This window comes from Corvus moneduloides, chromosome 1 (genome assembly GCF_009650955.1).
Source record: "Corvus moneduloides isolate bCorMon1 chromosome 1, bCorMon1.pri, whole genome shotgun sequence".
NCBI lineage: Eukaryota > Metazoa > Chordata > Aves > Passeriformes > Corvidae > Corvus > Corvus moneduloides.
Genome location: NC_045476.1, coordinates 145,562,546 through 145,587,312, shown reverse-complemented (window position 1 = coordinate 145,587,312; position 24,767 = coordinate 145,562,546). Strand labels below are relative to the sequence as shown.

Genomic DNA, 24,767 nt, shown 5'->3' with positions numbered 1-24,767 from the left:
TCTTGAAATTTCTGTATTTTATCAGATTCTGACCATGCTTTTAACATCCTACACAACTGTATTTCTCCTGCTTCACAGTATTACTACTTTTTCAGTTCTGTTTCACTCTAGGGATCCCTTTATTAGACAGATTTACTATTTAACAAAAAGGGATATACTTTCCTCAATGAACTTTGTTCTCTAAGAAAATTTTCTTTCACAACATGTGTCTTCATTCCCTAGAAACTTTCTTGCAGTTGACAGAACATGGATGGAAGAAACTAGATAACAGGTAAGCAGGTGAAAATTTGTAATTTCAGGTGGTGATGGTAGAGAATAAGGAGCATCCTACTGGATTTATTACACTATTTCAGCATAGTTACTTTCTATAGTCACCTCCATCTTGCTTTTTCAAGTGTATAGTCTTAGAAAAAGCTGAACCTGGTGTTATTTAGTGCCTGCCACAGTCTAAACTCCGTTCTGATCTACAGAGAAAATAACAGTACGTTAAATATATTAGCTTAAAACACTACAAGAGCAGTAGCAATTTCTTGTCAGCTATGATGCAGTGGGCCTTTGGTGGAGTTTGTTAATAAACTTAAGTAGGACTGAGGACTGCAAAATGGTTTCTAAGATATAACCACAACTTCTATGGCCCAAAAACTCCTGCCTGCAGAGGTGCCAGTAATGGGAAATCTCGGGTGTGCAGCATGCTCACTGCAGTTAGGACATCTGTACGGCAGCACATGCACAACTCACTTAACAGCATGCAAATGTGATTGATAATTCTTATAGATTTCCTGAGTACACATTCATTTTCAGTAGAACTAGAAAAGACATTTCTGTAGTACATAGATTATACTTCTTTTCTACAAATCCTCAAGCTCTCATAACCCAATTTTCTGAGCTCAACAAGTCCCCAGAAAAATGATTTGGTGTGTGGGCGGGGAAATATTACACAAATAATGCATTTGATTCTGGCATTGTAGGAAACAGCTGCAATAAATCCAAAACTATATTTAAAAACTTAGCTTTAGGAAAGTTAAAAAGCAAGAGACATTTTGAACGTGTAAAGAAATGCAAAACTACAAGAAAAAGAAAAGTACGTTTTTCAATTATGTTAAACAAGTGTTAATTACCAGCTCGGGTAAAAGTTCTGCCCAAAATGCGCACAACATGCATGCAGACAGAAACACATAAAAACACAAACATACACACACAAAGAGATTTTGCTCACATTTATGTCTATATCTCAGACAAGCTCTGGAGATTGAGCATAGGCAATTACTTAGGCTGAAATCAGTATAGTAAAAATCAGAATAGGCCCCTTTCTGTCTACCATTTATTTATGTCTCATTTCAAGTCAGGCTGTATGTTTTAGATGGGTTTAGATTTCAAATAGAAACACACAGTTTCTGCCTCTTAGCTGTATGAGATGATGTGGGATAATTTGGGATCCTAGAACTTCACTAATGCCAAAGGATATCATGTAGGCTACATCCATTAGAGGAAATGGCAAGTAAAACCATGAGTAAGATATTATGAAGTCAAGAGAATTTTAACTTAACAAAAAGAACAAAGGTAACAGAAAGGAAAGCAGAACACAGGAGAATCAGGATAGCTGCAAGAAAGGGAGAGGAACGTGCTCCTGCCAGGAAATACTGGATACTAAATCTTCAGTATTAAAGGGGAATTGTGGACATTATGGACAAACGAAGTAACTTGCACTTTCATTTCAACTGAGTTTCATAATCTGGAAACTTATCCATTCATAGCAAAATAAGTGCTGGAAAACAGGTTTCATTCCCATTAACATCTGTCTTTCTGCTTCCTTTCTCTTAAGAAAGCTTATCCTTTCAATTAATTAGCAGGCAATATCCAAAAGGACTAGCTTTTGGAAGAAATTTCCTGGTCTTTTTTTCTCAAGATAAATAATTATCAGAGACCTTCCAAGATCAGGAGTTGATATCCTTCACTATAAAATTGTATGTCTGTCAGTTTATTCTTGATGATTCAGAAGTGTGGAAAAAAGAGTAGAAAGGAAGCTATTATGGACAGCAAGTGAGGCTCCCCAGAACGTTAATTCTACAGAAACAAAAGGGTTGAAAACATCCACTGTCATATGAATGCTAAGGAAATATCCAACTATCACATACTATAAAACATGGCACCTGTAAATTGCTCTAGAAAACGAAAATGTGGAGAAATATTTTTCTTTCCTTAGATTGGACTGCATTGAATTTTGATGAAAAACTAGCTATAAATAGGCAGAAGATACAATTATGTAATCATATAATAAATAATATAGTAATAATAAACCATAAATAACATAGAATTATATATAAATTAGGCACATCACTATAATGTAAGAAAAATCATTATTGGCTTGACATAATTTTGTAAGATCTAACCAATTCATTGCCATTTTGAAAGTCTGGAGATCATTTCCTGTATTGGTACAGGATCAATACCACTTCAATTTATATAACTGCATAGTTAAACAAGAGTTTACCTTTGTGGGGGAGGGACACTGGGAGACCACGATCTAGTCCGTCCTATACTATCTCCACGGTGAGGGGACCCTGATCGAGAACAATGATTAGATGACATTACTTGTTCTGGCACTGATAATGTTGAACTTTGAAGATCTCTCCCATTATGTCGATAATCTAAAAAGAAATGCAAATATTCAGTGAATCTGAAGTTGCACTTTTCAATTTCCTGCCATATCCGTAGTAGTGAGAAACTCAATAAAAGATGGGATTTGATCAACAGTGTTATCATGTGTTCTTGGGTTTTATTATGAAACATACATATGTAAAGTTGACTCCTGTTGTTGTGATTTATTTAAGTACAATTATGGCTCCTATAGTCACTAAAAATTAATACCATGCACCAAATTGGGGACTTACCATTTATGGTTAATATGATGTATTAAAAATAAAACAAATTAAACTGATTGTTCCTTAGAATAACAAAGCTGATTATTGCATTTTTAATTAAAATTGTATTGCAACTGTTTTGTACAATGTATTTCAAATAGAAATGTCCATAATTAAAAATTAATCCAAAGTTTAGTTCAAATATTTGGGACAGGAAGCTACTATGTAGTTTAATAAAGAGACTGGGCTCAAGAAAGATTTGTATCTCAGAAACAATTAAAGTAACAGTGACTCAATGACATCAGATTTCACTCACAATTCTGAACTAAAAAACATGATTCCTTCACAAATAGCAAGCATCCTGGCTTAATCTTGATAAACCTTAATAGAAGGCATAAATGGTCTAAGCAAAAGCCTCCAAGTTACACTGGCCTAAAAGGCTAACACATGGATATTTTACACAGGCTTTTAATATAAACCTTTTTTAGAAGCTGGATGTATTAAAAGTGATTGTCTTCATCTAATCAAAAAACCTGAATTGACTGTCCCAGGGTGCAATACTCTCTGTGAAAAAAAGATGCCAGATATACAGCAATTTCAAATAAATTTCCCCCAAATTTTGTGAGGATGAAATTAAAACATAATGATAAGAAATTGAAGATTTGCAATTGTTAACCTGATTATAATGCTTAGCAGGAATAGGTCTTCAGAGAGTTCCTGGTGGCTGTGACAACTGATATAACTGATTTCTTTGTTTTGAAGACAGTAACCAAGTAAAGAATAGTTAGAGAGATCCACCTGGCACTGGAAAAATTCTTGCCCATGAAACTGTTAGGCTTTTCCCATGAGAATCTTCCAAGAGTATAATAATCTTCTGCTCATGATTTTTCTTATTTTTCTTCCTGGAAAATGTTCACTAAGGACCTAAACAAAACCTTATTAATTCATTCCACTTTATGGTTCCAAGTATGTTCAATACTTTCAACTGAGTATTCATATTTACTGTATGGCCTTACAACCAAAGATATATATAAACAATCCTAATTCATAAATAACTTCTTCCTCCTATGTTTAGGAGTACACTGCTTTGTCTGTATCTGGTATGCGTACATAAAGTGAAAAAAAAATCCACATCATCATTACATCACACTAATATAATGATGTTGAGGATCACATAGTCTCTCCTCACTACACAGCAGTCAAACCATGTTATGTGAATCTTCAGCTGAGAGTCAGTAATGAAATACAGACTTTTATCCTATATACAAAGTACATTTATTAGCATAAGCACTGACAAAACATGTAAGGGCCAGAGCAACATAATTCTGAAATCACCAAGGCGAGACAGGGGAAATTTCATCTGTGTTTGAAACAGGGTGTTACTCACTCACTAGTGAAGTGTAGGAGATAAATAAATAAATTTTTTGCAAGTCAGTCTGGAAATCATTATATTCTGCAATTCTCCAATTCTTTAACCAGAGGTAAAAGAGCTAAAGTAACAGTAGTGGGGAGCCCACCCTGCAGCAGACTCCTGGCAGGACCTGTGGAGCTGTGAAGAGAGAAGCCCACACACTGGAGCAGGTTTGCTGGCAGGACTTGTGACCCACACTGGAACAGTTTGTTCCCGAAGATCTGCACCCCATGGGAGGTGGAGCAGTTTGTGAAGAACCCAATGAATTGACATTGGAGAAGTTCAAGAAGGACTGTCTCCCATGAGAGAGACCTCACTCTGGAGAAGGGCAATAGAGTGAATGGTTCTCCCCCTGAGGAGGAAGGAGTGGCAGAGACAATGTGTGATGAACTGACTGCAACCCTCATTCCCATCTCCCTGCACAGCTGAGAGGGAGGAGGTAGAGAACCAAGAGTGGAGTTGAGACGAGAGACAAGGAAGGGGTGGGGGAAAAGTGTTTCAAAACTTGGGGGGGGGCGGGGGATATTTTATCATTATCCTACTCTGATTTTATTGGTAATAAAATACTTTCTCTGAGTTGTCTGTTTTGCCTGTGACAGTAACTGTTGATTGATCTCTCCCTGTCCTTATCTCAACCCACAAGTCTTCAGTGATACTTCCTCTCCCGTGTCCAGCTCATGAGGGAAGCGATGGAGCAGCTTTGGCGTCCACTTGGCATCTAGCCAGGGTCAATCCACCACACATAAATGAGTAGCAAATTATTATCAATTTCTAGGTATTGAAATAAAAAATATGATTTGCAATACAAGAACACAGAGAGAAATATTTTCTTGTTATCCTAATAATGCATAACTATTGATAGAAAAAAGACAGAGATGGTTCTCTGTATTTTGCATACACAGGGAGAATTTGTTGCATTTGGAGATGGAAAACAATAGAGTAGTAATATGAAGAAACAGGTAAATCCTTTGAAAAAATTCAGCAGTTTATATAATATTATGTATGTACAGTCATTGAAGTATGAGGGGAACGAGCAATACCATAAGGTATTCTAGATGACTAAACATTCTGAGGGGCAAGGTAATCAATTAAGAAAACACAAACAAAAACCTTCTTTGTCTAAAAAATTCCTAGAAGTGAGAACAAGTAAATCACAATTATTGAATTATTTAGATCTGCACATAGAAACAGACTAATTACTTTGGAACAAAAAGCCTCTTCCAGCTCTAATTTGTTATTTTAGTTGATCACTTGCACAGTATTGTTGCAATAAATCAAAATATATCATTATATAATTAATTGTCAAGTCTAATCCTGATCGAATAAGTGCTTTACATTAATTTGGAAGTAGACATGCAGTGCTTTCTGGTAACTAACACTGGTACTGCTTCCTTATGACAACAACAAAGGCAAAAAAAAAATCAGCATGCCTAGAAATTTTGCTACATTTTGCTACATTTTTGCTACATTATTTGAACAAAACTAGATGTGTTTAGCTGTGATCAAAGAAATAGACTAATACTGTCTAATAAGATTGTTGCCAGAAAATAAACTTTGACATTTGTAATTAATTTACTTAAACCAAAAATTATTATATTTATAAACTCCTCTTTTGCCAACAGGTCACACATTGAAAAGCAGATGTTTCAGTAAGGCAACCCACTAGCATGAGATAATTTCAAAACTGTCCTTCAGTTTTGTAGAGTTAATGTAGCTCTGATTGAACTGTTTGTACTGTAGGTATGATTTAACTTGCCATTTCAAAATATTGCATATCTAGGAGATAAGGTTAGAGAAAGTAGGTTAAAACATTCTCTTCTGAAAAGAAATTATAGACAGTAGAAACAGGTCATAAGCACAGACTGACCAATAAGTTGCTATTGAGCAAAGCAGATACTTATTTATAGCAGTAGTAAAAATAGGACAAACATTATCCTGCTTGCAGCTATAAATATTGAGTCATCACCATAGAATCAAAGGCTCTATAACTATGGCAAGCCTCTTAAATCAACATAGAGAGTACACAGAACCTGATAATCAGTGTAGAGATAATCAGTGATAAACAACTGTGAGCTGCAGATACCTAAAAGACAGACACATGACAAAGATAACTGCAATGCCACCACCTTCTTCTTTCATGGGAAGGTTTCATTAAAAACTGATACACATGAAAAGAGGGATTTTACAAGGCACGCTAAATACAGCTTCTTCAGACCTTAAGTTTTAGTTTTATCTGATTTAAGAGAGACTATTAATATACTTGACTTAAAGTATTAATCCACACAGTATAGCTGTACTGTGCTAATATTATGCTATGCAGGGTACATATTCAATAAATACTGATATCAATGAATTGTTAATAAATTATGAATCTTTCAGGAACAAAATTGCAGAAAATCACAAACTTCCAAATATTAGGTTCACATCCTCAGCACTAAAATAGCCCTAAAAAGAATTAATTGAAGTGTACTAATGAAGATTTTAATTTAGATGCCTTGCTGCTTGATTTACTTGAAAGAAAGTCTTTGTATGAAAATTGTTCTAGAAAGGCAGTACTAGAATGGCTGCTCATCACAGGCGACATCATGGACTTGTTTCTGACGCTGATGCTAAGTGGCATTTTCTCCACTTTAACGTCTGTACTTGATTGAGGCGTCAAGCTTTCAGATATGTAACTTTCTAACACTCACAGTGGTTGCACTTAGAACAAGCACTAATTAAAAACAATTATATAATCAAATTGCCAGAAATGCTTAACATACCAAGATTTCACACATGGGCACTTTGGAGGGAGTTCAGTTCTTTTATACAAATGTGCTCAGCTTCTGCGGTGATTTGAACATCTAAATGAAGAATTTGGATGTCCTCTAAAAAAACTGCTGACAGTCACTGATCAAATAAATTGAATTAATAATATTTGAATACTGTATAAGTTGCAGAAACATTATGCATTGCTTTGGGGAATAATTTTGTATCAAAATATTACTCTACAAATACGGGAAGAAGGAATGTACAGTGAAAGGAATCGGTAAACATGGCAGTGGGAACAGCTGGTTACTTGCTGCATAGCAACTCATTTCCTCACAGGTATATTTAGCTCTACAGCACTAACTGTATTTATGGGCCCATTACACTTGAGACAATTCTTTCCTTACAGGAGAGCATTACCACACAGTAATAAACTACAGCTTGCTGAGTTTTCAGTGCTGTTCCTATACCCATCATGACATGAAAAGCTTGGGGAAAAACCCAAACCACCACAGGTAGTATTAAGATGTTTCTTCTTAGTTAAGCACTCATCCATGTAATATTTTCATCTGTCCAACAAGTCCCCCAAATTAGCCTCCTCTTCACACTGTTGATTGGAATTTATCAGTCTTTTCTTGTACATTTCCTTTGTAGAAGTGCTCTTCACCACAATTGTAACCCACTCCAACAAATCTTTCCCTTATGTGAGAAGTATTCACTAAGAGCATCTCTGATAGGAATGCAACTTCATTGCAATTTTCACTGCCTATTAATGCCTTTGTCACTCCATAGATATTAGGACTATGGTAGAACATAAACTAACACACCAAGCTCATATTTGCTTAACTTTCCTCGAAGAAAATGCGACTGGTAATTATTAATAATCTGAAAATAAAACTTGAATCAAATTCCATCTTTACTTTCAAAGTGGAGTGATACAACTTGTATTTTAAAAAGTTTTGACTAGTTTTGACTAGTTTAAAGAAAAGCATTGAGAGAATTTCATTTTTTAAAGAGAAAGATGATTTGTCAGCTGAGGAAATGATACGGAAGAATATTTTTTTTCTTTAAACAATAAAAATATTACATTCAAAATTTAAATAAGAGAACAAACGTACAAATGGAAAGTATACATTAAGAAATGAAAGTAAAAATTCAAGGAAAAACTCGAAAAATTATAATCATGTGTGAAGAACTTTAGGCATAAAGTTTTAATTAATATATACATCATTTGTTTAAAAGAAAGGAAAGTGGTTAAAGATCCATTGATCTAGGGGGTCAGCATAATGATTATTTTAACATGGGTTGAATTTCACTTTCAGTTTGGGAGGGGGATTTTTGTGATACACAGACTGACATTTTTAACTCAAGGGAGAGCCAGATAGAACACATTTTAGACCAGGGCATTTGGTATGAGCACACAATAAAATAAAAAGCTTGTCAGTGTTAATGTCTGAATTTACTGGGCTTTTGGGTCACTACAGACTCCCATTTAGGGCTAGCTGTTGATCTACAATGAAATCCGTGTTTTAGTAGGGATAGAAGTAATCCACTCTATGTGCTAATGCTGTAAGATGTCTTTCAATAGGCAGTTGATTTCAATCTGTAACCAAAGTGTGTTTTCTGCATCTGCTTTGAGAAGCAATCATCCACAGGATTCAGGTATAAAAATTCAGCCCACGTTATCAGCAAATTGAGAAAAAGACATTTCCTCTGCAGCGAAGGCTGCAACATGACGGTGAAATAATTCTTTTGGACAAAGGATTCCTCAGGTGTTCTGAGAAGTGAAGCAAAAATGGATAATTGCTTTTTGTTCTTCTTCAAACACAGAAATATTTTTGTAAGTCCAATGATATTTTCTGTACTGATTGTTACTATTTTTTCCTAATTTACTTATCTCTAACTATCCTCTGAATAAATATCTACTTTGTATTCTTATTTGCTCCTGAAACATACTGCTATCTTCTGCATAATGATAAAAAGTAATCACTATAAATGTTTTTCTTCTCAAGGCTAGAGACTGCATTCTCTTACTTGGAAAAGCTCTTCTCTATAGAGGTTTGTAATGCAGTCTATGCAGAATTCACTGCCTTACATACTTCCACGATTCATCTGTTGAAACACATCTCAGATCACAAGTGTTTCATAATACATTATAATGGATATAATATATTGATGCAGAACTGAATTTTAAACATTAATATCCTGCTTAATATTTTAGTGTTACAAAAATAATAGGTGAGAATTTTATGATTAAATGGTCTTGACAATACATGTCTCTGTTCATAAAGTCAGACTCAGTAGGCTGCTTGTACTCCCTAGGTTAAACATATACTATAAAGTATCTGTAATGAAAACTATTTAGGAATTACAGTCCATATTCACTGAATTTTTTAACTGTAATGTCTGCTCAACTTTGGACACCAGAAAGAAAAAAAAAAAGCCAACCTGCCTTTCACGGAGTTGTATTTATTGTTATAATATAAATGATGTTTTGTAAACTTTTCTGACATTTAAAAAAATCAATATAAAAATACTGTATTGCTTTTATCAAAAAGCACATAAGAGCACTCTAAAGGGCATGTGTAGATGCTGATGTACTCCCACACAGAACTACTGGTGACAGACAACTTTGAGGGCCAAGGTATATTTTTCAGGACAGCAAAATAAAGGCTTTAAATTGTTTGAGGGCTATGTATAACCATTCTAAAGAAAATACAGAACAGCTAATGCTGCTTATTCCACTATCCTGGTAAGATGCCAGCAAAGATAAAATATAATAGAGACTCTATTCTAGTGTTTCCCAAGATGAATGTATATTATATTTGAAGAGAGCTATTTTAGAATCTCATAAAAAAATGCTTTTTAAATATGTAATATGTGACAATTGCTGTTGGAGAAAACATATGTAGCCAGAAAAAAGACATTGAATTTTTTCAATCTGTTTATCGCTATTTTCTTAAAAGCCTTTCCTGCTGACAGAAGCAACAGACTGACATTTATTTAGATTTGTCCAAGCAGACTAAGATCCAAGCCACAAGAAGTGATAGGTTTTGTGAATAATTTTTCCAAGAGACCATAAAATCACAGAATGGTTTGAGTTGGAAGGGAACATCTAGTCAACCGTTATTAATAAAACTAAATGGAAGAGGAGCAAAAAGATAATTTTTATTGTTCTTAAAGATTTCTGGAGTTCAGCTCTCAGGTGTGATACTAGGAATATGCATTAATTTTATGGAAAGAATCACTGAGAGTACTTGAAAGACGTTGGCAAGCTTACTACATGTAATACACTATTTACATAGCAGACAGAAGAAGAGCAAAGTGTCATGTTAAATAAAACTTGAAAATACAAAATGAAAGAACTGGGGTAAGTAAGAAAGAAAGAAAACAAACAGAGACAAACGGTTTCATGCAAGGAGCACATATATTTAAACCAAGATTGTGATGAGTCTACAAACAAATAGAGGAACTTTAAATGATAGAGGGAATGATAAGGAGAATGGATGATAAGACAAGACAAGACTAAACCAGAAGACTTACAAACACAGTGACAGCAGCACAAAAAAAGTAAGGCAATAAATTAATATTTCAAAACCTAAAAACCATCAAATTTTCCTACCCACACAGGCAGGCTGAAATAAAATGCAACTAAGGTGTAAAATTGTTCAGCAAAAATTCAATAGCTTACAGATCCTAAAAAACTAAACGTATGTCAGAAACCCAGGTAAGGGAAGTAAACTCATTCATTGAACTGTAAAGACCATAATTATACAAGTTGTCAAAAGGTAAGTTTATTGAATCAAAATTGTAAATCTAGGTGTTTCATAAGAATCCTGTTGATGTTCAAGCACCTGGTAAAAAATTTCTGGAAAACCTGGTACCTTTTTCCAGGGCAGGAAAAAAATGTCACTTTCAAAACGATGCTACACTGGGCACTTTAGAAATATATCCATCAAATCCAGTTCTTTCTTACCTTTATTTTTAAGCTCCAAAGTTAGATTGATACATGTTTAATTTAACTGACCCACAGTAACAAGAAAGCCCCTATTTTTGGGAGGACAGGCAATTTGAATGCCTTAGAGACTACTAATTACAGAAAGAAAGCTCACCGAAGACTGAAAGTACAGAAAATAGGAACAAAGGACTTCTGAGAATGACTGCCTCTTTGCTTCCAGTACTTCACACCACTCTGGCTACATATCCTTCTTGTGTTCTGACTGTAGTAAAGCAAACAGGGGAGTGGGAATATAAAAATGCTGTAAGTTTTCCTAAATAGCTTTCTAATTAAGGTAATAATCTGAAAACTGAGCCTGTTACTGTTTGAAGATTAATGTTTCAAGGAAAACAGAATCTTTAATGGTTTTGCAGCCCTAGTGTTCTTTTCCTATCTGCTACAACTGCTGGAAGCCTAGCACAAATATGACTTGCTCTGTTTATAGCATGAAGTCTGTAAAATTTTCTGTCAGTTTATAAAAAGGGCTATTTTATAAAACTTACATGCTGTTTATTTAAAAAAAAAAGAAAAAGTTACCTCCTTAAACCAGCAAGTGCAAGACCCATGGCATGGAATAGTAACATACCAGGGTCAAAAATTAAGCAAAGTCTATGAGATAACCATGAAATAGCTGGAAATAAAAGGATGGCTATGTAGACAAAACAGAAACACATCAGAGCTCAGACTGTTAACAGGTTTTTGAAACAGAACTAGGCAAACATGTATAATTAGATAGTTCACTAAATGTTTGGATTTATCAATACTTGGCTTCACACCACCTGGCAATATCCAGGACTGCCTACCTCACCTCTTTTTTTTCCCCATCTATTTCCAAGCTGAGCTGTATTCCTCTCATTCCTCTTTCCTATACACCTTTCCTTAGCCTTCAGCAGAATGTACTATACCCCATACACTGATGGGTGGCTGTGTGGCAGGAACATGCTTTGATCGACCTGAGCAGATCACAGTCTTACAGCTGCTGTGCAGACCAGACAGATTATATGCTCAGCCTCTACTGAGTAAGGCCCAAACCCCACTATGTAACACTTGAGCTGGGCCTGACCCAAGTGACCCAGAAACTGTCTAGTACAGGATACTCTCTGTGTGTTAAAAATCTTGGAACTGCAGCAGGATAACAGAATATACACTGAGACCTGTAGCCCACTCTGTGCTGATACCAGTAGCCCTCAGTACTGGTTAAGGGTGGCATGGCTGCCTCCTTTCGAATGGATACTGGGAAAAATGTCTTCCTGAAAGAGCTGTCAAGCAGTGGAACAGGCTGCCCAGGGAAGGGGTAGAGTCACCATTCCTGCAGGTATTTAAAAGATGTGGCTGTGGGACTCAGGGACAAGGTTTAGTGGTGGACTTTGCAGCTCTAGCAGCTGGACTTGATCAAACCTAAAAAAAAATCCATGCTTCTATAATCTTAAATATGTTCTCTGTTTTAGTCATCAAAAGCATATGGTTATGATTTTATTGTTTTCAGCTATGACTATTTTTTATCTAGTATTATCTTTTCTCTTGGAAGACGAGGAAACATAGTCTTTGACATGACAACTTCTATCTCAAGTAGTCTCAATGCCAGTACTTAGTGAAACAGATTATCTGCTAAGATATCTCCTGTCCTGCCTTAAACATTTATGTTTCAGACCTTTGGCAGTGTTATTATTCCATCATGAAATTTTACAGAATATATCAACCACAGACGTCTATCAAAAAAAATGAAATGAAGACTTCTTGATATTTAATAAAAACACTACCTTTATGCTATTTGTATCATTTTATAAAAGCAACAAGGACATTCACACACTGAATTTTTTTCCCCCAATAGTAATTTTTGAGGTTAGATATGCATTATGCATAATATTTATTTTGTGTCTCTTAGAAAAATATACACTTAAGTTCCACTTATTTTTCACCAGAAAAACATTGTAAAATACATAACAAATTATAAGTAAGAAATATTTCTACTGAACATAGACAAGTAAATGTAAACATTAGTACCTGAAACAACACCAATTCCATCATCACAGTCATAATCAGAGACTTCACTGTCACTGATCCTTTTGGATCCTGGAAAAAAAAAAAGACATGTATCATTTTTCTTCCTGTAAGTTAAAACTACCCTCTGCCAATAATACCAAAATAAATGTATGGATTTCATGCAAGACCATGAAGTATTATTATCAGCATATAAAGGTAATTATTCATGTTATATTATTTCACATAAACGAGTGCACCAATTATTTTAGTTAAATCTTTAAAATGAAATGCTGAAATACATCTCCACAACATTTCATTTATGAAATACTTTTATATACTTCATATCTATATTCATTCCATATAGAAACTGGCATCACACTGTTCATATTCCAAGTTTTCATATACAAGGTATCATCCCTCCCCAAAGTCTCTGAATAACAGAAAAGTTAATAATAGCAATAATATTAAATACAGGTAGTACTTTCTTTGAGTTAATAAGGATTATCAGGAGAAAAGGCATCTTCACACATATAGTGTGCCATGAAACACAAGTAAACTATTAAATGTACACCTGCCAAAATAGCTAGAGCTGAGTTGGCAAAAGCAGATTCCACTTCCACAACTAGAGCCCAAATGTAGGTCACATAGGACAAGTATATATCTCAGGTTTTGTTCAACCTAAATTTGCTTCAGTCCTCTGTGGCATCTTTTAAACAGTATTTGATTGCTGGTATCAGGGCTAAGCACTTGCATTTGACTGATAATTATTCATTTACTTGTTTTAAATGTGAAAAAAAACCTGTTCTTCAGCAAGATGGTGTGTCTATTTTAATTTTTTAGCCATCTAAAAATGGGTAATTAGAAGGCAGAAACTTCAATTGTCACCACACCTCCAATCACGTGCAAGATTTTTTTTTTCCTGCCTCAGGAAAATTTCTTCTGAAAAATGTAGACACGAAAATACCAGTAAAAACTTGGAGTAAACCTGAAAAAGCCCAGGACAAAGTAGTCTTAATGGTCTATCTGGGTGACTGGCACAGAAGGATCTCTACCCTCCTTTCCCAACAGAAAACTGGGAGAACATGTACTAAGGGGGTTTTTGGCAAACATTCAGTTTTCAATTTAAAGAAACTTTAGAAATTATTTGAATTATAAGAATTGCTGTCGTATTTTAGACTGTTGAATATTTGTTTACCTTCCCACCAGAGGATAGTGGAAGGTCCTTCTTATACAGAAAGAGTGGGCTTACAATATCTGAGACTTCTCCTAAGCCATCCTGTTACAATAAGTAATCAACTTATTCTCCACAAATTCATACAATTTCATTTTTAGTCACAGTATTCTCTAGGCCTCTGTAATATGCTATGTCAGTAAATTCTGCAGTTTCATTAGGCATTGTGTGAAACCAACTTTCTTGTATTTTATTTCTATTACATTATTTTAGACAATGCCATTCAAGCTTTTGTATTCTGAGAAACATGAATCAGCATTCTGTGTTCTTTGATTTGGGGTTTTTTTGAGCTGAAATATCATTGTTTGGTTTCTTTACATATACAAACCATTTCATATTTCTGATTGTTCCTGCCATATTTGTTTGCATATTTTCTATTTCTTCTGTGCTTTTTATGAGAAATCAAGGGTCACTGCAGCATTTAAGATGTGATTGTACGAATTTATAAGCTAGACTGTAGACTATTTCTTTGAGATAAAAATTTCTCAGTTTAAATATTATTCAACTAAAAAATGGTGTAAGCATGATATGTGCTAATTCTTAGAAAACAATATAGCCTGCCAATACATTACGCAATTTCAGCAAAGGAATTTTAATTGTGGTTATTTAATCGCAGTAAATGTTTATGCTTTCCCTAGAAATAGGAAATTAAAATTAGTTCAGGGAAAGTCATGCAATTCTCATACAGTAGCTCAATTTATTATAAAATTTTAGAAATAGCCATGTTGCAATGGGTAGGGGGACAAGTATCTTTGAATTCAAGAAATAACAAGTCTTTCTCTAAAACAAAAAATTACAAGCAACTGATGACAATTAGCACTCCAGAAAACCTAGAAAATGAGGGCAGAAATGAAGGGAAAAGTTTTGACCTACTCCGATTATTTTCTTAATGATAGTATTACAAAGGCCAGTCTCTCTTTTTCCCCAAAGAAAGCATCCATTCCACCTGTGATGCTGTCCCAGCTGCCATTTTCAGGAGAACCCTCTACTGGTGCAGTGATATACATGCCAGTGAGCAAGAAGGATCTGTCTCCATTCTCCTTAGCCACGGATTCAAATCCAGGTCATTAAAGGAAGACAGTATTTGTGACCAAACACTAAGCAAGAGAGCCCTACTAGCTGGCTGGGGTTTGGCTGGGATCTAAAAGCAAAGCAGTGGGATGCTGTCTTTTGGTGACCCTGACCCTGATCTGGTAGTGGGTCTGTGGCTGCTGTGCAGAGATCCCAGTAAAGTTACTCAGGCCCTAAAAGAGAGAGGATTGGGGAATGGGAAGATGAGGGCAATTGAGTTTGCTGATGCTCATCACATGGATGCTAGGAAAGGTTTTTGTCATGAAAGATGTAAAAAGGCTGAATCAACTATGATTTGAATAGATGTAATTTACTCATCAACTAATTCATTCTTATGAATGAATCTAATTAATTACAACTGAGGTTGCTTTTTATTTATGTTTATATTTACAGCTAAGTACATCTGCTTTAACATATTTTTAGAATATTATATTCTGTATTTGGGAGGAGATATTTGCATCTTTGAGGATGAAAATAGTCAGCTGTTGTCACAGGGGGCTCTAGACTTCCCAGCTGTATAGCTAATATTATATCTTCTTGTAGTCACAGGATACATCTGGCAGAAAAAAAAGAGATTAAGAAGCTTCAACAGACCACAAGTATAAAAGACAGGGTTTTCTCTCTCTTTCTGTCTTCTCAAGCCACATCCATCTGTTCCAGAATCTCTTAATATCTCAGCTCCACATCATCTTCCAGGATCTAGAGATTTGAGCTTCAGGGAAGAGTCAGGGCAAGGGAAAGTGAATGGGCCAGGATTGAGACCTGCCCAAAGGATGGGAGTAGAAAAAGAATAAAAGCAAGGGGAAGATCAGATTTCAGTGATTTCTCAAACTGTCTTTGCTACTGCAAAGAGGAGAGTCTCTTGTAACACCTGACATCCTTAAATATGAAAGCTTGACCTGTAAGATGAGATATGAAACTTGTTCAGCTCAGATCATCTATTCTATCTCCTCAAGCTGCTTCAAGCCAGCTCTAACAACTAACAGACATAAACCAGTTGAAAAATAATAATCATGTTTAAGTAATATTTTCATTTCCTTACAAATGTAAATTTAAATGATGGTAAATAAGTCAGGAGAAATTCAAAGCAGAATTAATTACTTGGTTTTGTATTTGGCAATCAATGTTTTCAGGAAGGACGAAGGAAGGAAAGCATGTCAATTAAATATGTAATGTCAAAAACTACTGGTTGAAATATGTAACTTCTGCAAAGGAATCAGATTACACATATTTAAAACATCTTCCATTAACTTCAGAAATGGAACAAACTAGAAAGTGCACAGGTCAAAATCTTTAATTGAACCAAGTATTTGAAATGTCAGTATAATTGCTGGCAGATAGGTTAAAATATCTTGAAATTTTTGCAACAGTAATTTCACCTGCTGTATATTAATTTTAGATTGTCATTTTCTTCTTAACCTACTGGCAATGTAAATGTGAATATTTAGGCATCTGTCCCACCTCAGCCATGTCTTTTCAAAATACTACTTCATTAAGTAATTTGGACCACTGATTACACAAAACAGGAAGAGCAATTCATATTTTATCTGGGAAATGTGACATTGAAGCCTCTCACAAATTATTGAAAATTAATATTGTGAATGAAACTGTTATTTATTATTTAGTGAATATCTTAAACTGTTTGACATATACATTATAAAATATGGTCCTAAAATCAAGAGCAAGGAGTTTAAATTCATTTTTACATAAATTCAGAATTCAGTAAAAATATTATATTCCAGGACACTGGATACATTAAATGAATGCATTGGTGCCAATGATTTGCCTGTGGTTAACTTTTTCTTTGATGCCATTCCACTAGTATGTGGTTTATTTATAAAATTTTATTGGAGGTAGTATTCCCCTTTTGTCTGATAGCTGGGCAGTAACAGACGGTAAATACAGACTGTCAAATCCCTTCCACCCAGATTAACAATTATTACAGTTATGGACTGAAGGCAAAATAGACCCCATGCTACAGTAACCCTCATAAAAATGCCTTAATTCCGCATAACCCCAGCCCCAGTGAAATCAAAATATATATTCCTATTCCCTTTAGCAAGTTTGGGTTTAATAGCCTTAAACTAGCAATAAAACTTTTCAGGGGAGAGTAAAAAACCTCCCCATCAGAAATTGAGAATGTTCAGCATCCTCCTGCCCTTCCACACCTCTCTGCTCCTTCCCTGCAGTGCTGCTCAGCACAACACTGAGCAGCCAGCACAGCAACTCTGAGAGAACATGTACACAGCAGAGCTGGAAGTTCACAGCACTTGCCATGTAGCTTCCATTGCAGGGCTGGGGAAAAACCCCATCACTTAAAAACCGTTAGGACCATTATTTTCGAGTTCCATTTAGCAAGTATTTTCTATTTAATTTTTTATTATTTGCATTTCTACTTTCTATTAGGCAGAAAAGGAATTTATAATACAGTAGTTTTTTAGTATAAAAACATTTCCATTTTCATCTTCATCTTCTGTGCTTCATATATTCTCCACAGAAATTTCTGATGGACCTCAAGAGAAGACTAACACAGAGGTTCACAGCTCTACTAAAGCCCATATGACCAACCAACATAGTTATCAAAATGAACTAGGACAGGGGATAGAATGAGAAATAAAATTAGTGTGAGTCAGCCTAAATACAGAAGGAAGTGCCAAATTTATGGCTCAGGAATTCTGTGCTTTACTTGTGGAGAAAAGAAAAAAGAAAAAGAAAGGAGACCAAGCTTCCAGTCCTGTCTCTTACAATGCAGGAAGCTTTTACAAGGTTTTGTGGACTCCTTGGGGGAACAAAGGGTAGCGAAGCATGCTTGTAGTTCCTTCCCTGGAGCTCACAGAAGGCCTTCACAAACACTTAAAGTCACTTAGCATTGCCTGTATTTCTTCTATGTTCAAAGCCGACATATAAGCAACCCCAAAACAGTCTCATAACAACTGTTTGAAGAATTTGCTCTCTGATATTCATCCAGCCTGTGCCCGAGGGTTCTTAGTGTGAGCTAATTTCTCATGCAGTCCTGCTGTCTCCACGTCAATCTGTGACTTTATCATCCTGCACATAATAGTGGGATTTTAGAGGTTTTCGACCAATTTCACCAACACTGACAGAGGAGTATAAATATCAAATTCTATTAAGTTCCTACAGATCTTTGAAAATGGTTAGAATAGGATAGAAGAGAGAGATAGAAGAGAGAGATACAACATGGAAGTCCTTAATCAAAAAGAAACTTTATCAAGCTAAAATTTGTGTCTAATCCACATGTGTGCAAGTCCAGAGATGCCACACCAAACTTGGTCTCTCCCCATGCAACGATATCATAAAACATGAGAAGAATGTGGGATTATTTCAGGAGTGACGGGAGTAGAAGAAATAAGGGAGACTGACATGAGATGCAATGGAAACTGGATTTTATTAGTACTACTCTCAAGAAAGCTCTACTCTATCGGGGTTTTGTTTCTCTCCACCGTGGTATGGATCTATTTCCATAACAATGCGTGTTTCATTTTTTAAACGTAACTAAAAGATCATTAGTTGAACCAATTCTCAAAGAGATTCCAATAATTAAAACTGCAGAAACTGCAGAAAGTCCCAAATGAAATGCTCTACAAAATTTAAGCTTGTAAAAACTGTATGTTATTAGTTTACTTATATTTAATTAAGACAAATTCCTCAGATATAGCTGGATTTGTAATGGGGGATTTAAATCAAGAAACTGTAAAAATGTATATCAGTGTAAATACTGATTTTGCCAGTACTTCACTTACCCCATGTCTGTATTCTAACCATACTTACACTAGTTCTCAAACAGCTGTAATATAATAGTATTCCTTTTAATACAGTTTAAGCAAAATAGCATTTTCGTAGTATAGTTAATAAAGCTCACTACAGTTTTCCTAACATAGCTCTACCTAAAATAAAGGCAAGCAAAGCAAGTATGGTGTTACAATATTGCTCCAATATCAGCATTGAGATGTCAAGGATAGAGAAAGAAAGCCAACAAAAGACTTATTACTGAAAAGCAGACAAGAAAAGCCAAAGAACTGTTATGCAATTTAGCATCTGCACAATAGGTAGCAAAAGCACACCAATAAAATATCAAATTAAATTTTGCACGTATATGGAAGCAAAAAGCATTTCTGGCATGCTGAAAATTTACCTGAATTATATGAATATAAGCCTTTATCTGGAAAACAAATATTGAAATGAAGTAGTGTCAGGGAAAAATACATGAATCAACACATGTAACAGGGATGATTAGAACCTTAAACTTTGCTATAATTGCTGCCACAGATGGAAGAATTTGATACTGTGGGCCACACTCCTTCAAAATAAGAAAACTCAAGCAGCTAAGAGAAATTAAACCACAAAAATGCCAATCACTTCTGGATCAACATTTATACACAATAGCCACAGAGATCCAGAAGAGCAATTTCAGTAATTTCCAATTCTGAAATACAGCTGCACACTTTTATTATAAGTGTTTAACTTTTTAGGGCAAAATGTATATTTAACTAGGCATACAATATGAGCTGCTACCCTTAAAAATATTGCACGCTTCTGTTGACACTGCAGCATTAGCAGAACTTTCCCAAGATGTACTTTTGAATCCTACTTTAAATTTAACAGACTCAGAAGTGATATGTCATTCAGTGTTCTCCCTCCAGCTAGGTCTTGATTTGGTAAATATGTACATACATGAGAATCTTAACTACACACTGTTACCAGCAAATTCAAGAATCCTAATATGAGCTCAATGATTAAATACTTGCAATACCTGAATTATTGTTTGCATTCCTTAAGTCTGACTGGTTTATGTATTTTAGCTTTCCATACAATCATACCAATTTTTCTAAACTGAACAAAATAATAGTATGTGAATATCTGGACAATTCTGGAAACATGAAAAGTTAATGGCATTTGCAGATTTTGAAAATATTATTTCCGTAAGATGTCATAATACAAAGAAGCCAGGAAGCCAGAATAACATTAATAATACCTTGTCATAAGCAAGATTTTATGAATATTTTTATTCTTTATAGTTGAAAAGCTCACAGACATCATATTAAATAGAAAAGAATGACAGTCTGTAAGTAAATGATGCACCTCAGATTATATGATATGACACTGTTAGAGAAAAAATTAAAATTTCAATTTCTTCCCAAATGGTGCTGTTAATGGATTCACTGGATGACTAAGTACCTTCTGGCAAGTCACATTTTTTCTGACATCCAGGTAAAAACTATTTTAATATGTGGATCATATCACTAAATCATCTACTACTTAAGATTTCTAACTCTCTGTATTTTCAACTTTGGTTTCTTGATAAAAGTAACACATTTTTATATCCCAGACCCAGAATTCCATTAGGCAATATAATTTCAAAGTGAATGATAGGGGGTTTTTTCAGCATCATTTACAACCTTTTAGATGTGATTTATTGTGTAATTTCTCTAATATTTGTATTCCTTAGTAGTAATCTTTTCTGGTTATGAATTTCATTTAAAAATGACAACTATTTGCCTACAAAACTATGAAAAATGGAGTTTAGAGACTTTTCCTAGTTTATCCTGACAACATCAGATGTTACCCAAACATCGAAGGTGGAAGCATGCCAAATGCCCACAAAAAAAATCAATTAACACAGTCTAGAAATTATTCATATAGTTAAAAACTATGGGGTTTCTGAATTTAACTGCTGAATAGATCTTTAAAAGGGTAGAGCTTCTTGAAGAGCACAAGAATATAAAACTAGTGAGATTATAATGGGATTGAGGACTAAGAAAGCAATGTTGGTTTCTATATGCACAGAAAGGAAGAAGTCAGAACAGTAATAAAACCATCTGAAAACTTCATTACACAACAGAAGAGCAATATAATAACATGATTGTATCAAGTAAGTAACCAGAGAAACTATGTAATTCCCTTAAACGGCTTCAAATAGGTTTTTAAGTATTTTTGTAGTTTAATTACAATTTAATAAATTAATATCCTAAATTAGTTTCTTTCATTTATCCTAAATGAGTTTTCTTTTAGAAAAAGAAAAATATTTTGATAGTTTAAGGCCTTTTTAGACATCCCTGTATCATGTTAAATACCTTTTAATTAAAGTATTTAATAAACCATAGATGTACAATGAAATATAATAAATAAATAATAGGTGTACAATAAATACAATACTGGTATATATATGTCCATATTCTGTGAACAAAATATCAATGCATGCAAACAAAGATAACATGCCCAAGGCCTGTGCTCCATTAAAAGAAAGAGAAAAACTAAGGAAGAAGCATGAAAGAGAAAAATAACTGTCATTCTTGCTCTCTAGGGTAAAATTCTTATAATAAATTAATCATGGCCTGTGACACGGACCATAAAATGCTCCATATTATAATTTGGAAAAAAGTCACTGATGCATGTTTCCATTAAGTACAATTCACTTACCTACTCGTGAACAGCATTATTATAATTTCCTCAAGTAAGGTTCAGTGACATCCATTGAAAATTATCGTGCTGACTTACCACACTCACAACAAACTAAAAGGAAATTGCTGAGACAGCAAGATCCTGATCCTGCAGTAAAATGAGCCTCTACAGAGCTCCAAGGAAGTAAATAACTTTCAGCAGAAGAAGATTTGCCATCATTTCACAGGGGCTCATATTTCACAGGTTAAAGATTCAGATACATTTGTAATTAATTATTGTTAAATATTAATGATTTCGGTACTATGAAATGTGTATCTTGGTGTTCTACAATATAGACTTGACAACTTTACCATTTAAGTAATGGAATAGAGGGATTAAATTAACAGTTATGACATTCCTCCTTGATCTGATGAACATTCAAAAAAAAAGTTCTCATCACCCAGCAGTGAGAAGTCCATCTAGAAATGCTTTTCAAAAATTAATAAGTAATCAGATTCTTTATTTTTTAATTTTTTTTTTCTAGTCAGATTTAAAAATTTTTATCATGTTAAGGTCTCATCGTTGCCCCAGAAAATAGAGTCTGATGGAAAAATGTACAAAGTACAAAGCTGAAAAGATGACTTTTCATGCTACCCAAAACACTTTGTTGATGCATTATAGATTTTCTTAATTCCCATCCAAAAAAATGAATAAAATTTGAAAAACAAATTTTATATATAGCTTTCTGCACACTATATGCAGATTTTTTAGAACATAACTATACTCAAATTTTATCCCCAGAGTTTAAATACTCATTACTGTAATTTCTCTCCCTCCAGATTTTTTATGTGCCTGGAGAATCATGAAACTCAGTGAATGGAGTCATTGATGAATTTAATTCTAAAAGTAATGAAAGTCAAATTCCCTTTACAAGAAAAGTACTTCAAAGTCTGATTATTTACATTTATTTTCATTTTGATTGATTTTTCTGGTCTTCAGATCTGAAAAAAATACACCATTTTGGACTTCTACATGTTGATTTTCAAACACTGTAATTTCTAAAATATTTTTGATCTTGTTCTCCACAGAGTTTATCTCCCATAGATGAATTACTTTTCCCTTACTGAGGATGCCCGAAATATAAAACTTTTGGTTTTCATACCATATTGTGAATTCTCATGGTATTTGAAAACTCTCCTTCAGCTGCTGTACAGACCTATGCTGCAACAAGAGGCCTGAAAACGTCTGGGTTTACTGTTATATTCACATTTCTTCTCGTTTGTAGCTGTTACCTACACTGTACATTGCACTCTCTGTGGGCTGCAGAGCAGTAATTTAGACAGCTTATTTTTAAAGCTGAGAATCTGATCTAGAAAACTAGTGTCAGTTGCTTTTCAATCCTAGCTAATTGGGAAAGTCTTAAAACACTTGGAGTGAAACAAAACCTACTTCTAAAACAAATTCAGTGTCAACATAAAACTAAAAAAATTGTTGTTCTCCAAAATAAACAATAACCCCATCTTCTTTCTCAGTTCAACAATACCAGCTCACACTGCACAAATGCTCACATTACACAGATATAACTGTAAAAGATGGAATAAGAATGCCTCATAGCCAATTTTATTTCTATCTCCATACTCTGGGCTCATGGATATGAAGTAATTTTTGATATGCAATCTCGTGGTATAAACCTTGCTTGATTTCTGTATCAGTTCTCAACAATAGAAATACTAACAATAACTTCCACACCAGTGATCCTAACAGCTAAGAACACAGCATCCAAAGCACATTCAGTTTTTTATGTATGCTCTAATAAGATACTTAGCTAATGTGAGATGGAAAAATAACCAACCAACAATAGGTCAAATATATTCCCTGAATATTTAGGGAATTCCTAAATATTCTCTAAAATTATTTTTAATTTTCTGGTTACAATCTTTTTTCAGAGGCAATATTAGAAGAACTTCAGTTTGGCTGTAATTCTAGTTAATGTTTTCTGGAATTCTTGGTGCATGGCTGATTTTATCGTAAATGTTAGAGAAAATGAAGCAATTTTAAAAATTCACTTCAAAAGCTGAGCACAATAAGTAAAATAGGCCTACTTGTTACCCCGCATTTCACATTAGAAAAACCTTAAAATATACTCTTTGGATCAGGTTATGAAAATCTGAAATATAATTAGCTGAAAGAGCTAGTAAGTCATAATCCTATGTTCTATATTAGTTCCAGTTTCTAAGTAGATGTCTGTCAGAAAACACAAAAGAGGAAGTATGGCAATGATTCTTTATCACTAGGAAGTTAATGGAATGTATGGATCAGAGGACTGGAAAAGAGAAGGTGGACAGCTGACTTAGATCAGTCTGTACCACAACACACTGCCCACTCAAAGATATTGAGAGATAAATATATGTAGAAACTAAGCTACGGTCTCTGAAAGCTGGTTCCTAAAAAAATGGCATATGGGGCTCTGTGGGAAGCTTGCACTTTGCTACTGGCAATCTGTAAATACAACTTCACTCTTCAGGGCTGACAGTCTGCTCTTCTTCAGGAACACTGCAATCCAGTGATATTAAAAAGAGAATAGAAGTGGTAAGTGTAGGTGGTTCTTTTAAACTACCTTTAGAGAGTAACATTTGTCTTCAAACATATGTGTTTATCACTACTTGGCAATCATAAAGATAAAAAAGCTTAGATGTGTAATGAGTATTTACACAAACAACAACCAACCTTATAATTCAAAATATCTCTCCTGTCATTGCTCACACTAACAATTTTTGGGGGTATTCAATAAAGTCCTTCATATTGTACTCACTAATTCTATACATAGAGGCATCACAGAAATGAACAAAAGGTAGGAGAACTGAACTGCTCAGATTTTACAGCCCCAAAAATTGAAATCAGCCTGCTTTATAACAGCCCAGTACATGTTCTAAGAAGTGCTTCAAAAAACACAGAAAAACTTGCTAGACATGCCTTGTCTTCATTCTAGAGACTTTTTTCACGTCGTCATAATGTGCCACTGGATAACATCTTCTATTTCATCATATACAAGAACATTATTGAAAG

The 24,767-nt window shown here is 34.5% G+C and overlaps 1 protein-coding gene across 49 annotated transcripts in view; it reads right to left on the bottom strand.

Annotated features, from left to right (window-relative positions):
- Positions 1-24,767, bottom strand: part of RIMS2 (regulating synaptic membrane exocytosis 2) — a 467,470-nt gene that overhangs the window by 170,738 nt on the left and 271,965 nt on the right. For 32 of the 49 annotated variants that reach the window (XM_032131106.1, XM_032130832.1, XM_032131204.1 and 29 more), the window contains 2 exons: positions 13,022-13,090; positions 2,492-2,648 (listed from right to left, as the gene is read on the bottom strand). In XM_032131106.1, the coding sequence (XP_031986997.1) occupies positions 2,492-2,648; positions 13,022-13,090 (226 nt within the window). Of the gene's footprint in view, positions 1-2,491; positions 2,649-13,021; positions 13,091-19,455; positions 19,483-24,767 lie in introns of all 49 variants that reach the window. The other 17 variants (XM_032131090.1, XM_032131097.1, XM_032130815.1 and 14 more) reach the window with 1 other exon arrangement.